Raw genomic sequence first — 14,760 nt, 5'->3', positions numbered from 1 at the left:
TTGCAACTTAATAGGTTCTTCAGGTCAAACTCTACACATACCTGGGCTCTTTGTATTTATTCATTCCTTTCCCCAGCTCCATGTGGATAACCAAGTCTCCCATCCCCTCTGTTTCAAGGATTCCCTTCAGTGTTTTCAGACTTTCCCACCAGTCATTCAGTTGTCCTCCATTTTACCCATCTCTTACTAAGGATTTCTATTCCCTCCTATCTTGACTATGTTCATTGATCTTATTTTGCATCCTTCACCTACTTATTTTACCCTTTACTCTTTCCTCTCATAAGAAAATCCTAGTGCTTGCAATGTCTCCTTTCTTCTTTTTCACAGATCTCCAATTGTCCTGTTCCTTCTGATTCCATGTTGATGCCTCTTTGCATAGCTTCATAGTCCCAGAATACACTTTGGTCTGTCATTAATTATCAGGGAATAAACAAAGATGTGAAAAAATGATGTGAATAAATAAAGATGTATAAAGTCGACTGGAAATTAAAAGGGGGAAAGCCATCATTATTTTAATTATGGATGACATTTAACAATTGTCAGATTTCTAAATTAAAGTTGCAGAGATACTTGAGGAGCTCTGAAAGTGGCTTGTGTTGTTTTTTTTTTTTTTTTTTTTTTCAATTCCAGCTTCTTGTTTATTTTCTTTTTAAGGATTTCCTGTTAGATACTTAGAATAATTTTGAATGAATGAGATGCACTGTTCAGAAGTTATTCTGGTACATGCACAGGTACAGGCAAGAGAGAAGTGACATTCAGTTTTATATATGAGTCACAGGACAAAAAATAAAGCAGAGAAATAATTAGAAGTGGGTAATGTGGCCATTTCTCTAAGTCCAGCACTAAGATACTTCTTAGCATTCCAAGTAATGGGGATATTCATGTGGAAAATTATTTTTCAGTAGAGTACATTCAACAATAAATTGTAAGTGTGTATATAAAGACTGTACACTACAAATCTGACATCCAGTTAAAAAATCCTCACATTTGGCCTTGCTTCTTTTCTAGTAGTGGGCCTAAAAACTGAAGTTTAAGGACCAAATACTTCTATCAGTAGCAATGGTACTATTCTACAAGTCCCAAATCTTTAACCAAATCAAAGACATAGCATATTTATCTCAGCATTATACTTTCATGCTATGAAGATGAAATATACATAACAAGAAACAAAAAACCCCCAAACCAATTTGAACTTCTGTTTTATCATCTTTATTGAAAGTAGCTGTGGAGTTTTTTGAGGTTTATAGAGTTTGGTTTGTGGATTGGTTTTATGTATTCTCAGCTGAAAATCTCTGAAAACTTCTTATGCCTACTTAATGAATTAGCCTCACTTCACCCATTCAAATGTTAATCTACAGAAAACTTCAAAAATGATAATTGAATCCTGATGCAACTGAAATCAATAAGACTCGTTTTAATAAAAGAAACAAGAAGTAATTTTACCATCAGCAACAGAATATGCTCATGGGATCAAGAAATCCTGTCATTACTGAAAAAGCTTCAGTGGCAATGATCAGCCATTGCCAGACACATAGAAACCACAGCAGATTGCATTCTTCAGGGGTGGATCCAGTGTGTTTTCAAAAATTGGTCGTTTTGTTCTGTTTTTTTTTTTAATTATTCTTTTCATGCCATTTAAAGAAAATTGTGACATTTAAAGAAATCAGTTTGAATTTCAAAAATGGTTAACATAACATTTTGCGTTAAGGGACAGTACTAGAAACTATGGACGTAGGAGAAAAGAGGAGATGTGAGATCATCACCTCTACAAATGAAACCACACAGCCCACAGTCATGTAGAGGTCAGTCAGTTTTATATGGGTTTTGATGACAATGTCTAGAACACATTTTTGCCCACTTATTCATGGAAAACTAAGAATGTGACAAAAAAAGTGAAGCAAGGGAATATTCTTGTGTCTGAAATACGATGAAATAATCTAAGTTTTAACTTTTAAGAGCTCTTGGAACCTTTCATTTAGGGCTGGTTTAAGTTAAACTGCCTGTTTACACCATTCCCCTTCCTGTCCTTCCTGCGTGCATACATGCATGACTGTCAGGTGAATCAGACCCATGAGTGGATCTGGCTGAATCATTCTTCTCTCTGCATTACTTTTCAACTGGATCCAATGCCCTGCTCTGATGAACTTCACATCTTTAAAGTCTTGCAGCACTGAGAGAACAGAGAAGAGTGGCCAAAGGGAGGGACTGCTTACAGTAAATGCTGCTGTCAACAGGAATTTACATTACACAATAGTCAACACAGCCCTGGCTCTAGTTTCCTGAGCTTCTAGTTTCCTGAACAATGATTGTTTCTATCACTTCTTTGAAAGAGTTTTCTGGATATGATCTCTCCAAATGAATCTGGCATAAAATTCCTCAGGCCTCTTTAGTAATTTTTATCTCCAGAGTATCAATTCTGTCTCTCTCAAATACATTGGAGACATGTAATAACAGAAAAAGTACTTTGCCAGCCTTGTAGAAACATTTTAAAGGCACTGCCACTAGAATGATGGATTCTTACACAAAAGTATGCCCATGCATGCTTTTCCTCAATGCCCTTGCTGTTACTGAACTTTTCTTGGTCTTTGATCAGTATTTCCAGGGATCTTGGGTCTCCCTCCCAAGCCTTCTCTTCCTTCTCACAAAATCTCTGAATGCTAGAATATTCAATTAAAGTTCTGTCAGGAAAAATGTAATTTCATTACACTATGAAAGTATCCATTTTACTTTTCTCATCTTTATTTTCTTTCCTTTGGAGGCTCCAGGCTCTTCACTAGCATGTAGAAAACGGTTCCCTTTGACTGTTTACATCAGCAGCTCTTCTAGAGTGTACTGTGCCTTTTTACCCTTTTACCCTGGATCTGTATGACACAATGGCAGATACAGCATACATTGAAGCATTTAATGATGTAAGTTTTATAAAACTAATTAGTGTTTTTTATAAAACTAATTAGTGTTATACAAATAAGTGCATACAATGTGCACATACATTCAATTAATGTATTACAATAGTATATAGGCCTATTAATACACTGGATTTTGAAACAGGTACATCAACATAAATTAAAAGGTACATATGAACTTAATTTCATCAGTATTGAACTAAATCATGTCTGCTACAAATGGAGAAACTAAATACTGTCAATGGCATTTTCTTCTTACCGCTATGAAAATCTCTTCCATTGTTGTATCTGAATGCTTAAAAAGCAAATTATAGAATCATTTACGTTGAGTCCAACTATGAATCCAACACTGCCACTAGAACATGTCCCTAAGCACCACACCCATGTGTCTTTTAAATACCTCCAGGGATAGTGAGTCAACCACTTTCCTGAGCAGCCTGCAGACTGGGGAGTAACTAGGATGTAGTTTATTGAAGACTTACGAAGCAGGGAAGAGACTCATTGTGAAGTCTCCAGTTCTGGCTGTAAGAATTCAGTGGTAGCTTCTAGAGAAGCAGCTAGAACACAGAAAACCTGGCTCCTACTTGAAACAATCAGTAGGGAAAAACATGCTTGAATGTTTGGATGTCATGTGTGGAATAGCTTTTGTAGACTGTATGTAAATTTCATGTTGTAGAAGACACTTTTGTGTTTGCCTCTGGCCAATGCTAGAGAGAAAAGTCTGAAGTGTGCTTAACGTCCCCAGCTGAATGATGAGTGTAAAAGGCCCATTTGGGTAGTGTGTGATCATCTTGAAATTGGTTTGCCCCTGTAATTTATGTTATCAATTCAAAACCATATTAACTGGTTGAAATCAATGGAGTTATGCTATCTTGCACTACTTTCTGTAACAAGTGCATAGAGCTTACTACTCTATGTAATTGTAAGACATTTATTTAATTCATGGAAATACAAATGCAAATACATTGAGCACTTTTCCTGCTCTGTTAGAAACTTCTTAGATTAGCACTGCAGCCCAGCTTCCTGTATTGTAGGGGTTTGGCCACTGCCACACATTACTAGTTTGATACATAATGCCTCAGAGTTCAATCAATATTATACAGGCCACCATGTCCCAGTTACTTTCACAGTATTACATTATGTACATATTTTAAATGGCCAACTTTTAAATTGCAATAATTGAATGATAACAACCAGGAAAATGTAATATCCCTGTCACTATTTATGCTCCACGTAGAAGTCCAGAAAGGGACAACAGATTCATTAGCATCATGTATTACACATTTTTTTAGGTATATGTTGTTTTCCTGTTTAATACCAGAATCATTACCAATTACAGTTCTCATTCAGAGGATTCCAGCAATAGGTGGCATCCACACTCCATGGCAGAAATGTTCCTGATGTTGAGTGAAAATATTTACTACTGAGTAACATATTTCAAAGCAGATACTAACAAATGAATTATTCATTTACAACTTTCAGCCAGACCTATGTAATGTAAGGAAAGTAGAATTTAATGAGCTGATTAAAGTTATTAGGAAAATTTCTATAAAAGCAAATGCATTTGGAAACCATTTAATGTGAGAATCTCACCAAATCAATGGCAAGATTCAAATGTCTATTTTTAAAGTTTTTCTTCCAGTCACACAATTGTGCTGGCCCTAGAGTAAACAAAAAAACACATTTACCTGATGGAGTTATCCCACTGGAGTTATTTGTGCAAATAAAGTTGAGCACATGTCAAGGGCTGCAGGCTTAGGTCAAAAGCATGGAAAATTTCCAGCATCAGAAACAAAAGAATGTGTTCATGGAATAAAAATTGGGAAATGTTTTTATTGTTTCAAGTAAATAGAGACACACCTAGTCCTGGATAACATGGAGACCTGAGTCTAAAAACCTTTTTTTAGACTGTGCCCAAGCCTCAGGAGATATTTATACCTTGTAATGATCCCTGTAGTTCTGCTTGCCCAGTTGTTTACGTTCAAGACCTGACAGAAATACACAGTTTCTGTCTGGCTCATATGCCAAGGTGCCCACTCTGCAGATTGAAACATGAGTTGCAGGTGCTAAGAGGCAACTAAATAAACCAAAACTAAATACTCTAGCTTTTGTCTCATTATAATTCTGAGATTTAATGAAGGTACGTGCATGGCTGTGCGAAGCAGAAAGCATTCCTGGGCTCTGTGATGTAGTAATTTTTTCACTTTCTGCGGTCATCTGGAGGAATGATTTATACTTGCTTTTGCATACAAAGAACTGAGATTGAGACAATGAAACACTTGGATTTTAAAAACAGCGAGTCAGAAGAAAGAAATCATCAAATACAAAACACTGAACAGATTAACGTGTAAGATAAATGTTTCTGTTTTCTGTCTTTGAAAATGACAAAATTGCATCAAGTATCTCATACACCTGAAGTCAGAAAGAAAAGTGAGAAACAAACATCTGTAGCAAATGTGAAAACAGAGCTCATGAGTGAAAATTTCATGGCCTTGAGCATATTTACATACATAGACAGGAAATGTCCATATTTGATCACAGTCTGGAAGTTATGCTGGTTTGATTGGCTTGTGTCTTAGCTTCCCAACCACTTCTGATTTTTCTTATCCTCTTCCTAAAACATGGGAGGAGCAGTACGCATTTACAAAGCAGAACTACACTAGGAAGAAAAACTGCAACCATAAATGAAGGTGGCGTATACCAGATGAATTGGTTAGCATCAACCCACTTATTCCAGGCAAAGACCAGTGCATGAACAGTGCATAGCAGCAGGGATAAATATCCCATCTTGCTCTGAAAAGAGAAAGAAAATAGTAAGCTGTTTATTTTTCCCAACTTGGCAAAAAAAGCACTCTGTTAAGTAAAAATGGAAATCTAGACAGGCCTTGACCAACACGCCCAAGTCAAAGAAAAGAGACCGTTTGCTTTGAACTAAAAGAACTGTAAGTCAAGACTCCAACTGTATTCCTTTATGCCACTGTAAAAGAAAGTGGATTAGGCACATTTTTCAGTGCTAAAATACAGATGAGATTGCAGGTTATTCCTGAAACATGCTCTATCCTGAATATCCCAATTTACAGATGCCATCTGTATATTAAATTACTTCAATTCTGTGATAAATCATTATGAGTTCAAAATCAGACATATTAAAGGATTAATTGATTACTTGCAAAGAAAAATTTCAAGCTAAATTAAAACCACAAACTCTGGTAAGTCTAGTACCATGGCAAAAGCACTGCACAACTACAGAAAACTCAAGTCTTTCACTTGACTTACAGTAATAAATTTGGCTTAGCTTGTTTACAAAATTCAGGAGTAAAGAAAAATTACTAGTAATTTTAAGTTTCTTGTCACTCAATAATCTTGTACTCATCAGTGAAGTCGAACACTGTCTTTCCAACTGTTGAATGTACAGAACATGATTTTTAAGTAATAAGGTTATTTGTTTATAAAGTAAGTCCAACACAGAAGTATTACTCTTCTGGGTTTCTTCACCATAGTCTTTCTATAGTGAAAGCAGTCATGCATTTGGAGACTTCCTCCTGACTTGTCCATATTCTCTGTACACTTATCTTACAAATGATGGACTTCATAGAGTGTGCAGAATATTGAATCACTAACTGGTAATGATACAGTTTAGATCAGCTTTTAAAATATAAATCAAATTTTCAAATGCCAGGTACTTACTGAATTTTCAGATTTTGGTGTTTGAGTGAGATCCAATACTTGCTTAAGTCCAGTGTGACCATACTGATGTCAGCAGAACCACACGGATTATTACTACATGTAAGGGAATCAAGAGCAACCCAGACGCCTGGGTTAAGGAAACAAACACAGTTGTAGCAAACTCAAGACTGGCTGGATTTGATTATCCGGCATCTGTTCTAAGATGTCTCTTTCAGAATATACTGTGTCACATGGGAACAGCATTGACTGGTTCAATGCCACCTACTTCAAATTCAGCTGGACATGGGACATTCTGGAGAGAGAAGATACCCAGAAGATGACTTCAGCACCAGAGCTAAGGAAAGGTCTCAAAGGGATAACTGCTGCTGGTCACAAAGTCAGGAGGAGAAAATAAAGTGGTATGGAGTTGTCTTTTCTCCTCATTTTATACACTGAACACAACAGCCTGTTCTCCCAACAAAAGAGTAATTGAAGAAACATTTCTCACAAATCAGTTAACAAAGAGTACAGAACAAACTTTCTGATCGGTTTCACTAACTCTATGTTTGACATTTCTAACTCCTAACAGTCTTAGCTGGTAACACACAGTTCTACAAATGGGACTAACAACAGAGCAGTAATGACATTCATGCACACCTGAATACAGTGGAACTCTCTCCAGGTCAATGAGTGACTGACAGATGGAATTGATGTTATTGCCAGAAGGGCCAGCAAAGCAAGTCCCAGAATTCCTATAGACACATAAATCTCCATTCTCCAAACATCATGTTCAATCCAGGCATTTTCTTTTTTTTGTTTTACCTGGCAAAAGAACACCATAAAAATTACAGACTGGCACACTTGGCTGTTTGTGTTAAATATAATTTGACTATTTTCACCGTCATATTAATGAAATAAGCAAAGTAAAACAGTATTTTGGTTCGTCTGAATGTCTTTGATTATAACTGCTTTTTACTTCTGATGACAAAGACTTCACTAGTATCTGCAGAGCAAAGGTGAGCTTTTAGAGAGAATAATTTAGCCTTCATCAGTGTCTTGGCCCAGGAGAACATGATCCTGAGGCTCTTAACCTGCCTTCACAGCAAGGATAAATCTTGCTTTTAAGAGGAAAAAAAACCCCACCTATGGCTAAATATCATATCAAGGAGATTATAACAACAGGAAATATATTAACAGCACTACTTCAGAGAAGTAATTCAGCAGGCCTTCTAAATAAAAATATCCTGCCAGGATAGTTGTTTAGATCTATTTTTAAAAAAACCCCACAACTTGGTAGATTTGTGATTTTAATAAACTGATGTCAAAGCTTCTTCCATTTACAAATACTTGCAACAGCACTTTGATCCTGCTAGTGATCATCATGGCATAAGATGCCCCAAATATGATCATTTCTGCATTTTGAAGACTGGAATCTCAAGGAAATTTCTAGGAATCCATTCAAGTCAGATTACCAGTAAGGCTGATTTCAGAGTTTTCAACAGGTAATTTGACTGATCACAAAAATCTTAAGAATCTCCTGACACCATCATATTGTGCTTTTAATTATTTTTAATAATAAAGACTTTAGGGGTAGTAAAAGCATGCATTTGCAGTCTATACCTTATATTGGAATATTTCTAGTACTGCATTACTTATGGCACCCAAGGGAATAGGTGAGCATTAGGAACTCCCTAGTCACAGAGGATATTGGAGAGCTTTGCAAACTAATTATTGACCATGAGTCAGAAGCATCACTGAACTCCTATCTTTAAAAAAGATAGTATGTTTCAGTCCAAATGTGAGCCATCAGTATTCACAAATTTAGTCTGTGTGAATACACATTAGTGATTTAGCTCAGCCCTCCTTCACTGCAGGCTGATTCATTTTGCAAAGCTGTCTAAAAATATTGTGTTCAGTGCTTCATTTTTGTTTCTAGATTTCACTGCTCCAGAGAAGATTAATCTACACTAAACTAACAGTGTGCCAAAGACTTAAATGTTCCTGTGAGATACAATTTTGTGCATTTAACAGATGGAAAAAAATCCCAAATTAAGAAAATTACTTATTTAATATACACTGGCACAGATGTGATGCTTACATGCTTTGGCAACTAGGTCCTGCTCCATCCCTGAACAGTGCTCTCTGTGAATGTGCTTGAAAATCAAACAAAGGCAATGAAAATTGCTTTCCCCATCCAGATTTGCTCGAATGACCAAACCAAGGAAGTGCTGGTGTTTGCGTGCCCATCGTACCTGCTGGAATGCCCAGTTCAGCAGCTTGTATCTGTATGATCTCCTCATTGGGTAGCACAGGCTATAGCAGGCGTGCAAAGTAGCGAAGAAGAAACTGAGAAGTCCAAATTGTTTCCTTGATAGCATCCATCTATTCAGCCACTGGGGAAACCTTTTATACTTGGTGCCAAAGTACAGCTGGAAACCAGCAGCTAATATTCCTGGTAAATACACTAGTGCTAAAAGGGTAATTGAAGTCACTGGTAAAACTTTGTTTATGACAAGGATTGGAATTTTATAGAAAACATTTTCTTTTCTGGTTATAAAAGGATATATGACATCTCTCATGGAAGTGTAAATAAATGTTAATAATGAGATCACAGATGTTATCTTCACTGGCAAGTGCCACTTAGGGAACAGATCCTGCTTGCAGTGCTGTTCTGAAGAGTGTTCAAACTCTCCAAAATGGTGTGCTTGATGTAAATCAAAAAGTGCAGCTGCTTCTGATGGATTTGTAACCTGCATATCCACATTCTGGAAGGGACAGAATGGAAGTACAAAGTGAGTTCAAGAGAAGATTAAAAACTTCAGTAATGACAGTATTTGCCATTCTGACTTTTACAACTTACTGCAGTGGAACCATGTACAAAACATGCACTATTAAAGACAAGGTAACTTGGAAACATAACATTTTAAACAGCATAGTCAGCACTTGAGTAAGGCACTTGTAGAGTCGATTTCCCATTCTTCATTATCTGCAGTGATTTTAAAATAGATTTTCATTCCAAGAAGATAACTATATTGCAAGGAAGGATTACATTATGTGAAGCATCATTTCAGCTTCTGTAAGTTATATCAGTTATTCCAGAAGTTATAGATTTCAAATGTCAAATTTCAGTTATAGACTTAATGATGTAGCACAAATACCATGCACAAGAAAGGATAAAAGGATTTTTTTTTTCTAGACCTTTTTTTGTGTGATGTGGAAAACTTCCTGAGTGCAATGTTGCTATCATGAAGACTCCCCCAAAGATAAATTTTATATTCCTGTGTAAAAATCCAGTTTATTTTTATTAAGTTTTGCTCATCTGGTAAGATACAATTAGCAGCTACCCTCATGTAGTTTTTAGCTGCCCCAAACTTTGTTTATTTTTTATCATGGACTGTGATTAAATTGAATGAAATGTTCTTTATCTTTTTATCTCTTCATGTCAATATTGTGACAACACTTCAGAAATATTCATGATATGCCAGTGTGATGGTAACACTGTCTCTGGACAAAACTGAATCAAGGATTGCAATAATCTGTGTGATATACGAGCTGCTTTTTTACAGAAACATTACCAAGTAGTTAAGGTTTCCTGTATTTCTTCTTGGCATGATGTTCTGACCTGCATTCTGATCAATGCCATCATTACCACATTCCCTCTTCTCCATTGTGGAAACTCCCTGCAAAACAAACACAGGATGCAAAACAGGTTTTGAAATGCCATACTGGAACTTTGAGGCCTATTTTCCCTCAAATTGTTTTCTTCCTTGTCCTCTACACATTTGCTGGAGAAGGTACAGTCAACTAGGGGAAGTCAAGTCTGTCCTCTAAGAATGGAAAAAGTTCAGCTTATTTTCTGGGTAAAGCAAAAGATAAGAGAGAGCATAAATCTCCAGAACAAAATTACTAATGAAAAAAAAATATTTAAGCCTAATATCCCTGTCACCAGTGGAATTAATGCATTAATTCAAGTTTTTAAATGAAAACAAATTAGTTTGGAAGTTTGCAAAAAAACCCTCATGTAAAACATTGCGAAGATGGATTTTAAGTTCATGAGACTTGCTGATGCAAGCCCACAGAGATGTGTTGTTTCTAGTATATTTTAGGGTTTACAATTGGTCTACCTGACAGTCACTCTGGAGCTTTAGAGGTGTATTCTCCCTTCAAGATTGTCAAGAAACTGGAGCTTCACTCATTCTGTTCACAGGTATTTTGGCAATACTCATCCCAAGTAGCAGCAGAAATGGTTCTAAGCTATGAGGGATGACAAAAAATCAGATGGCAGTAAAAGAAGAAAAGAGAATTGATAAACTGAAATGTTTCTGAAAATCCTAGGATAGCAGAAAGATGGTATTTTGAAGAGCATAAAATAACTACAGGGCCTGCAAAGACCTTGCAACAAGGACTTCCCAGGTGTGCTTCACACTGTTGCACACTGCAGGAGGAGAGGCACTGGCACCACGCTACTGGAAGCTCAGAGTGCCGTATCACAGGGTGACTTTCTCTGACACCTTTAAGAAAATAACTAGGTGGCTTTTCCATGTACTTTCCCACTGAACAGCTGAATGACTAGATATTAAACTGTTTTTCTAACTACTGATTCTTTTATATCCATAAAACCTTTGGGAAATTGTATGCAGAAATCAGACTCTGATTCTTTTACTGTGTCTGGTTCCTTCAGTGGATGAGTCTTACAGTCTTTTACTATCTGCCATGAGGGTCTGCTCTCTGCCAGGCCACCAGGCACCTGAAGAACACCTTTCTGAAGTGTTCTTTTCCTAAGTATTTCTCTTTGAACTTTTCCCTCCTGGTAGTCAGCTCTCCCTTTGAGCATAACCTTTCAGACAAGTGTTGCAGAGGAGGGTCAACAAGAGTTCTGTCTGAAGGTCAGGCTGTTAACCTTTCCCTGCACCAGCTAATGGTGTAGGAAAAGGTTATCCTTTGTATGTCCTGCACACAAGAAAGCATGGACTAATGAAGGCACTCTTCTGCTTTCTCTCCCCTATTCCTAGGACTAGTCCTGGTGATTTTATCAAAAGTTTTGGGGTATCATGTATCTTCATAAAGCTTCAGGTTTTAGAATTTCTACTTCTACGTGGTTCAATAGATGTAATTTCTACCTGTTACAATTCAAAGAATAGTTTACAAAAAGAACTCAGTAGGGTGAACTTACCTGTAAAAAAACCTAGTAACAAATACAGTGAACTCCACATCTACTTTTAAGGAACTTAAAATATGAAGGGCAGTCACTGTTTCTGAGGCCTACCTTCTGGCTACCACACTGTCCTAAAGATCCAAAAGCATAATTTAGGTTTGCCAGCTCTGTATGGAAAAGCCTGCCTCACCCAGTTCTTGTGCTCCAATCACTCTTCATTCAGAAAATATAGAAACAGTCTGTTATTAGTTTCCAGTTAAACGTTTATATTGATGAGGATGTAATAAATGATATCATGATGTGAAGAAAAGCCACCCACGAGCTAGAATGCCAGCTGCTGATCCTAAAAGCTGATTTTTTGGTTCTTTTGGGATAAAGTGTTTAATACAGTGTTAAAAGGTTTATGCAGCAGAAAACAAGACAGAAAGAAAAAGTGTGTGTGAATGATTGCATATGTTCATCCAAGGAACCATGGGTTTAGCCATGTGACTGTGTGCAAAGAAACTCAAGTGTCATAGCATCATATTCCACTTGGTTTCTGATACCAGTTAATATGGAATTATTTCCAGTAATAGCCTTTGAAAACCCTAAAAGAAGAGTTACAATTCACTACTCAGTGCCTTATAAATTGCAGAAGAAGTTGTCTAGACTATATGTCTTTTTGGAATACATCTGAAGACAAATTAGGAGTCCTGCAAGAGACAGAGTTAGCCATCTAACTCACAGCTGTTAGGAAAGAAAACAGTTATAATAATGTCCATACTCAGTGCCCATCCCTTCTGCTCTGGGAGGCAGCTGTCAGGGACGGTGGAGGGCGTCCCGCTGCAGAAAGCCAAGTTTCCAGCGCCGTGAGTACGGTACTGAATTTTGTACCAAGACAGCACGCTCATTGTAACGCTGAGCCATCAGGGATCCACACTGTGCAGACATTATCCCGGGAAAACATCATCCCAAGTCACTAGGAGGTTTTCCTGAATAAGGGGTTTCATGGCTGGCTCCACGAAAAAAGAAAAATGGGTAAAATAAACAAGTTACGATAATAAGGAGGCGGTGATGGAAGAGGCGCGGGATAGTGCCTGCACCTCTCTCCCGGCACTATCGGAAAATTCCAGCATGAAACTGCGGGGCATGTGTCTCGCTTTCCAAGCGCCCGCTGCATCGTGCAGGACGCCGTAAGCACTCGGCACGCGAGCTCTCAACTTTCCCCCCTCTTCAAAAATTCTGCTGAGCTCGGTGGAAAACCGACTGAAAGCCCAGAGGGTGGCAGCCGGAGAGCGTCGCTCGGCGCTCCCACTCGGCCAGAGGAGCCCGAGCCGCCGGAGCTCCCGGCCCGGCCGCGTGGCGGGCGGGGCCCGAGCGGGAACGCGCCGCAGCCCGGCCGGGAGGGCGAACCCGGACACCTCCGGACACCTCCGGACACGGCCGGGCCCTGTCCGCCCCCGGGCTCACTCACCTCGGCCCGGCGGCCCGGCCTCTCCTGCCCGCCACAGGTCCCGCCGCGGGGGGCGGCAGCAGCGGCGATCGCGGCTCGGCTCCGTGCGCGGGGGGCAGCGCCCAGCGGCGCCGCTCTGAGGGGAGGGCGGCCTCGGGTCAGCAGCGGAGCGCCTGCCGCGCTCGGAGGAGATGAGAGGCGAGGGGGCCCGGCCGCAGCCTCCACCTCCCCTCCCGGCCCCGCCTTCCGCGCCCATCCCGCTCCCCTCCGCCCAGGGGGTGCGAGGCGCGGTGCCTGCCCCGTCCCGAGCGGCGCGGCCTCGGGGGCTCGCCTCCGACACCCGCCGGCCCGGAGAGCGCCCGGCCGCGGGTCTGCTGGGCCCTCGGCCGGACAAAGGGCGCATTCACCTGCTCCCTCCCCGCCCCGCCGCAGGGAGGGGGAGGCGCCGAGGTGTGCTTGCTCCCCCGGCGCCCCTCGGCGCCGGCAGCCGGAGCTGTGCCGGAGCCCCGCCGCTTGTGACGGGCGCGCTCTGGGGCGCCGCACGCTCCGGGCCCGCCAGTGGCCCGAGGCCCTTCGGAACCCTCAGTCCGTTCTCTCTTCCCTGCCGGTTCCTCCAGACGTGCTGCTCTCCTAACCTGACAAAATGCCCAATTAATCCTCACTTTAATTCCCTCCTCCTCCCCTCTAAAATACCATGATCCTGTAAGTTTGTTTTTTCTTAAACCTATGCCGCCGATTTTGAAAAGGCAGCTGTCTCTTGAAATTTTAGTCACGCAGTAGTGTGAGCTATCATTATCTTGAGAAATCTCTGTTTTAGTGCATGTTTTGACATCTAGTGACTTCCTGACAATGAAGAACACATGGCCAGTTCATGTCAGAATTGTTTTCATGCAGAGCTCGCTGCATCCTCCTCAGGACGTCTTCACAGAAATGATGCCAAATTCCATGTCTTTCTATCTTGGGAGTAGATTTTTTTTCTCCTACAGTATATATTAAATGGACGTAGACTCCAGCTGAATGCTGGAGAAGAAAAGAGGAGATTGCTTTAGAAGGAATAGAAGACAGAATAATTGTATGGCCTGTGTCAAAACATTAACTTTTAAATTTTTAGTTACCTTCATTAGCATGTTTTTCTGTGCTCTGCATAAAGGCTATTTCCCACGTGTTTTCCATTAGTTAATTTTTTTTTTTTCCAAGGGATGCTAACTTGGGTCTGCTCTCACTTCGTGCAAGTGCCGTTTGATTTCCTTCCGTGCTCCTTTTCTCGCTCGGCGGGTTTGGGATTTTCCCCGATCCCATCAGCAGGGTGACGCCTGGCGGTGGGAGCGCAGGGGAGGAGGCTGCCTGTGGCGAGCTGTGCCGGGCTGTCCCAAACCCCGGCGGAGGAGGCTTTGCAGTCCGCAGGGCGAGGAGCGTGTTCCCAGTGAACTCCTCGGCAAAGCACTTCTCAGAAGCCCTGGTGTAAGTTAGTGTTATGGGAACTGCATTAAGAGGAGATAGCTCAAGATGCGGAGAGATTGCAGCATCTGGATATCCTGTCTTTAGAAGATACTATCTTAAGGATAGAATATCCTTAAGGTATCCTTAGCCTTTTCATAAAACAC

General features: G+C 40.1%; 1 protein-coding gene across 1 annotated transcript; it reads right to left on the bottom strand.

Moving 5' to 3' along the window:
- Positions 1–4,099: 4,099 nt before the first annotated feature.
- On the bottom strand, positions 4,100–12,732 carry STEAP1 (STEAP family member 1). The gene is made up of 5 exons (XM_066317071.1): positions 12,468–12,732; positions 10,145–10,249; positions 8,822–9,334; positions 7,227–7,391; positions 4,100–5,696 (listed from the first exon to the last, which is right to left on the bottom strand). The coding sequence occupies exons 1-5, from the start codon at positions 12,612–12,614 to the stop codon at positions 5,439–5,441; spliced, it is 1,188 nt and encodes a 395-aa protein (XP_066173168.1). The 5' UTR covers positions 12,615–12,732; the 3' UTR covers positions 4,100–5,438.
- Between the last annotated feature and the right edge of the window lie 2,028 nt (positions 12,733–14,760).

This window comes from Sylvia atricapilla, chromosome 1, assembly GCF_009819655.1.
Source record: "Sylvia atricapilla isolate bSylAtr1 chromosome 1, bSylAtr1.pri, whole genome shotgun sequence".
Lineage (NCBI taxonomy): Eukaryota > Metazoa > Chordata > Aves > Passeriformes > Sylviidae > Sylvia > Sylvia atricapilla.
This window is presented reverse-complemented; position numbering and strand designations above follow the sequence as displayed.